Source organism: Lissotriton helveticus, chromosome 4_1 (genome assembly GCF_964261635.1).
Source record: "Lissotriton helveticus chromosome 4_1, aLisHel1.1, whole genome shotgun sequence".
Lineage (NCBI taxonomy): Eukaryota > Metazoa > Chordata > Amphibia > Caudata > Salamandridae > Lissotriton > Lissotriton helveticus.
The window spans coordinates 513994350-514000349 of NC_136063.1; the positions used below are offsets into that span (position 1 = coordinate 513994350).

Sequence of the window (6000 nt, forward strand, 5' to 3'; positions counted from 1 at the left end):
ACCTGTGCTGCGATGTAGCAATGCATAGTGTACAGCTGCGGTGGGGGGCGCGTTATTTTTTTTAATAAAATGGTTACCAGGACAGCTTACAACTGCACCAGTACCTGTTAATAATTTCCATCTTCCCTTTTGCCTCACCCAAACGTCTAGCATCTGCCCTGGTCTAATGAGGACACTTACCCTAATGTCCTGTTCATTCTGAATGAGACACTGGATACAGATCCAGCATACACTCCTTAACGTATAAAGTTTCCCATCTCCCCAGCCTTGGCGGGAGCATGGGAAGAAGGCACAAACAAATTCTGACCAATGGGAAGGAAGGAAAATGTGACAGCCCCCCCCTGTACCCCTTTGCAAGGGAACAGCAAAGTTCCCCGTGGAACCTCACTCACATGTGCTTGCAGTGGGTGTTGTGACATAAGAAGTGAGAGAGAATAGGAATAATGTAACCAAGATATTTCAGTCTCACCAGTACCTACATCTTTATTTCTAATGATGAGGATGTCGTCGTTGGTGGATCTTTCCAACAGGGCAGTGGCGCTGTGCTAACACCGTCTCTGTCCATTATGAATGATAGGTTTTCTCAGAATCTTATGAGTACTGATTTCAGCCTCTTCCAGGCTGACATATGTCTGCCCTGAAGTGTTTAGAAGGTTATTTGTTTCTAAATGAGACTGTGATTGTAAGTAGTGCTCCTTCTACCATTTTCATGGACTGCTTGAAATTGGCTGATGGGTTCCCATATTAATGCAGCCCTAGCAAAAGCTTGTTCAAAACTGTCATTAACATGTCCGGTTTTAGTTCAGAAGGATCACCTTGATCCAGTGAGGACGTAATGGTTGTCCTGAAATGCCAGAAACCGCTTCTGTTCTTCTAAAAGCAGGGTGTGGACCTCGTGTGGAAACGGAATGTTTACAATAGGCAGAGATCTTGTCAAATATTTTTAATGCGCCTGGTGTGCTGGGAAGGGGCACCTCTTATCATTGTGGGGAAATTTGCATTGTTGCTGCTTTTGACCTTCAGTTTTTCTGCAATAATAGGCAATTATGAGCTCAATGTGTCCAGGTTGATAAGAACTTGTCCGGTCAAGGCACCAGCCTTTGGGACCTCAGGGTGATTGTATTTAGTCCAGGTGGATTTTTGATTGTATTTAGTCCAGGTGGATTTTGTTCTTTTCATGGTGAAAAGGGAGTAGTCATGTAATTGAACGTGAATATGTGCCTGCTGAAAATCTTAGTGTGTATAGTATGCGTGCAATGAGTACATATTAGTTTTATTTTTTTAATGTATTGCTATGCTTTTCTTAAGCTATTTATTTGGTGTTGCTTCTCTAGCATCCGCCCTTGGTGAACCCACCCAGTAATCATTCATACCAAGTGACCCTTTTCCTGCATGATTTTGATTTCTGATGATGTCAGTTTTTGTTGTTTTATGTCCTTGTAGACTAAAGTTGGGGGGACCAAACCTGCTGGTGGAGATTTCGGGGAGGTGTTGAATTCTGCTGCCAACGCCAGTGCCAAGGAGCCTCTCACAGAGTACAGCGAGGAGAACCAGTGAAGCGCCTACCGCCCTGCTCTACCCAGTGCTACAAAGAACTGCAGAAATACCCGCCGCCATCTTTACCATAGTATTCCGCTTAAAATATTTTATCTTTGTTAAGATAGTCTGCTGGTTAAATGGAATTCCATTACAAAGGTGTATTCATTTGTTCCCGAATATATTTGTGGAAAGTTATTTTCTATATGTTTCGGATAGTTTTCCAGGTTAGACTCTCTTTTCGCTATGCTGAACGTCTTACACAAGCTTGTGGAAAGGAAAATCAAAAGAAAACTACGAAATGTACTAGAAATGTACGTTGTAGCATGTGTAAATTGATTATTTTCCACTTTCTTCTTTGCTTGAAAAACTCAGCATTTTATTTTGTTATTTTCTTTAAAATGGCTGCTGTGCTTTTATTGCCCTGCTGAATAATCTATACCAACAGCAACAACAGTATTCCTGAAACCAAGGGAATTGTTACATCATTATCATATATGTCCCTGATAATATTTCACGGTTGTACATTCCAGAAATGAGCTAAGAACAGGGAGGAAATACACTGAAGGGAATTCATATTCCTAAAAGCTTTTTAGAAGCAGCCTTCTCCATGTCTTACAGAATCTGTATCAAGGCTTCTTTGATGGACTTAAATGTAAACCTTCACTCTCACAGATGGAGTGCCTCCACAATTTTACAAGAATCTGGGTATCGTTGTGCAAGTTGTATGTATTAATTTAATATTTTCTCATGTGCAGACTACTTCAGTATTGTGTGTAGGAAGACTACTGACTCTTCTTTCTCAATTGGGGTTCTACAGAGATTGCAAATTGTGTTAATACTGTTTCGTTGAAGAGGATACTCTATTTCTACAGTGTTGGGGGTGGTGCTAGTAAGAGCGTGTGGTGGATTTGGGTTGTGCTGGGACCCGGGTAGGGCGGGGTCTGTACACCCTAAAATCAGCTAGGCCCATACTCCCTTGCTCCCCATGCCCCGGGCGTGCACCCTTGGCAGGCATTCTCCCACTGAGCCGAAGAGTCATGCTTGGCGGTCCAGAGAAGAAATTCCAGCATATTGGGAGGTGACCCACCACCCTGTAATCCTTACTAGACACTGTCCTGAGGTGTTGCAGTAGCCACAAAGGACTGGTTTCATGTATGCTGTTTTTGTTTTGCATTGGTTGTTAGAACCCGGAGAAGACAGGATAAACCGAGAAATAGCAAAACGAATGTGCGAGAATTGGCAGCATTGAAGTTACAAATAACACATTCGTGCAAAACATGGCTCCAATACAACTTATTCAGAAACAGAATTCAGCTTTTTTGTGCGTTATCTAATTGGACAATATTGCAGCACAATTGGAACCCAACCTAAAACTGTAAAAAAATATTTTTTGATTTGTCCGCTCATTTTGTAACTGTGGCTTTCTTTATTTTGGGATGCACAAAGTTAGAAATGGGTACACTTTTGCTGTGACCCTAACATATGCAGGTGGTTTGCAGAACTCGCAGTCTGCCTGAATAGAGAATACTATGTGTTTGTGGGAACGTGATTTACACAACCTTCATGAATCGTTGTTTTTCTGACTATAAGCACAAACAGTCCTTTTTATGCACGCAAATGCAAAGTTCACCTTTTGAGCACTTATCAGAGACTTCAAATTTATTTTGTTTTTTATTGCGGTAACATGGCTTCTTTTTCTGACATAGCGTTTCTTATGCCAAGTTTGTCCTTTCTTCGGTTGGAAACCTACTGCTTAATTAAAAGGCATGTACGCGTATATTTTGCCAAGAAAACACATTAGTTTGTATATGACAAAAGCCAAATTAAATTTTTTGCCACATATTGGTTGTTACAATTTTAGATGGAATTTAAATATAAAGAGCTTTGTTAGAACGTCTGATTTACTAAACATACATGTATGTCAAAAGCTTCATAAAGAACTTTATTACTATTGCATGTGTTTCCTGTGGTTAATCAACATTTGCACCTTTTCACTTTTGTGTCTGCAAGATCATTCTAACAGGCCAGCTGCTTCACATCTCCAATTTAGTATTATAGCCTTATCGCCCGCTGGAGAGGGCTATTCCAAATGTTACAGGCTATGAACCAGAGTTGTACACTGGAGCCGCAGACAAGGGCCTTTAACCACCGGTATAGCTGGAGGCAGAAGGGCTATAAGGCTATTTGAGCATTCCATCTCCTGAAAGTAAAATGTTCTAAATCAAAAAGGGAGAAACACAAAGACAAACGTTAGAATGTTGGCGCAGAATGTTTATACCAGCCATTATTGGCCTTGAGCCCCTCCATTGTCTTCAGTGGCGCTATCATTCCAGTGTTCTAATGTCTGTTAAAACAACTTTGAGGACTTCCTATGTCACTACTAGAATTAAAATGTACATTTGCATGTTTGTGCCAACCTTTAGTTACATAAGCATTCTTGCTGAACCACTCGTCTCATACCAAGAGTCTGCTTTCTAAATCAGTTTTCCGCATCAGGTTCTTATATCGGGTGTAATCGCTTGCACAGTAATTGCCCTGGATTCCCTACATATTGTATTTTGATAGCAATTTCAATTAAGTTATGTAGGAAAAACTGAGGTTCATATCGTATTGTTTTTAGATTTACAATCAAAACCTCCCACCTCAGAAACTTCCACTGGCTCCCCGTCCAGAAGAGATGCAAGTTCAAGCTGCTCAACACGCCTACAAGCCCTTCTACAATGCTGGACCCTCCTCCTCGATTAACCACCGCCTGACTTTCCACAGCAGACCAGAGAACTCCGAACTGCCTCCTTCGCACACTACCACCGCATCCAGCGTAGCTGCAGCCGAGGTTGCTCCTTCTCTTATCTCACCGCCAAGTCCTGGAACGACCTCCCACTCCACCTCTGAACTTCTCCCTCACTCGCCGACTTCAGGAAGGGAGGCAAGACCTGGCTCTTCGACTGAAGGGCCCCACCCCTGAGCGCCTGGATACCCTGGGGATAAGCCCCACTCTACAAATACTGACTGAGTACTAAATGTGGCTTCCTTCATAAATCTCATATCAAATAAAGTAAGTTTCAGCAATGAAGTCTTGCACAGTTTCTGGATTTTCTGCATGTCTAGAGCACATCTGATAATTGGGGTTGTGTTCTATACCCTTGGCACTTATCCTTGGGACTGTCTGGCCCGGAATTAATTGGCTCTAAAGGTCAAAGGGAGCACAAGATGGTACAAATGAAGACTTACCTCTGAATAAAACAACCAGGTACTGTAAATAATTGAAATAACTGAACAATACAGGTAGAACTCAGCAGGGTCTTGTATTTCAGCTTTAATGGGGGCCTATGGTTACAGAAAAGGTGCAAATGTAACTAAAGGCCTTCTCAAGGAAGAGCTGGTACAAGGTGGTATTCCTTGGATAGTAAAAGGTGGTCAAATTGCCCGCACTCCCCTGCTAGACTCCTGTTTGTCTACGGAACCTTTTTTCCATTTCTGGCCTTCCTTTTATTGGCTACTTTCTTCATAAAGCAAAAGCAAAATTATTTAAGGCTGACCTTTAGAACTGGCACTTTATTTACTCCTTTCCAGTGGGTTTTAAACTTTGACTGAGGGTGGAAACAGCTTTTTGTAACATAATTTTATCGATTTTAATTGTTCACATCTAGGATAAGACATAGCACCTCACCCGGGGTTCATTATATGTCGGAATACAGTTACGTCATAGGTTAGTACTTATACTCAATTCACAATCCATTAACAGGGTGGACATAGCTTACTTGACCTTCTGAGTTGGTATATTGAAGGTAACTTGTAAGGAACAGCTATGTATGTTGAATCTGCTGGGCCTCTCCTATGCCTACCATAAAATGGACAATCCCACTCTCCTATGGCTGCTTCAAGAATTTGTAGTAGTTTGTTGGAACGGAGTGTCTCAATGTGGTTAGTTTTTTCAGAGGCCTCTTTCATCTCTTCCTTGATGTTCTAATCAATTTAACAAGGGTTTTGTCTATCCGTTTTTAATTATTGGTAATAAATGTTGTCCTTACTGACAAGCAATAATATTCGGTGTTATAAATATTGTACTATGCATTTTGACCTTTAGCACGCTTTATATATTAAAAAAAATAAAACCTTAAAAACTGTGAATTTACAAAAAACATGCTAATGTAAAAATATGAAAAACAGGCCTTTCATACTGGCAATAAAAATAATGCAAAGACACTGACTAATATATCTGAATTTAGTTCAACTAAAAAAGAAAATCAACCTAGAACTAGGGTTTCATGTATTTTGTGCTCCTGGACTTAGACTCTGGACAGAGGAGCATAATATGAGCAAATTCATTAGTTCTAAGCAAGTGGGAATTAGAATTGTAATGAAGTTGAAGCTCCATTCGAGGTGATGATTTACACCTCAACCCTAAATAGTAGAAGTACACAGCGCAGATTGGGTACAATAAGTAAACATTCTGCTACT

The 6000-nt window shown here is 40.8% G+C and overlaps 1 protein-coding gene across 2 annotated transcripts in view; it reads left to right on the top strand.

The window, feature by feature from the left end:
* The window catches only part of TPD52 (tumor protein D52), a 347528-nt gene extending 344035 nt beyond the window's left edge, over window positions 1–3493 (top strand). For both annotated transcript variants that reach the window (XM_078687112.1, XM_078687111.1), the window contains exon 6: window positions 1444–3493. In XM_078687112.1, the coding sequence (XP_078543238.1) occupies window positions 1444–1557 (114 nt within the window). In that variant the 3' untranslated portion in view covers window positions 1558–3493. The remainder of the gene's footprint in view (window positions 1–1443) is intronic.
* The last annotated feature ends 2507 nt before the right edge of the window (window positions 3494–6000 follow it).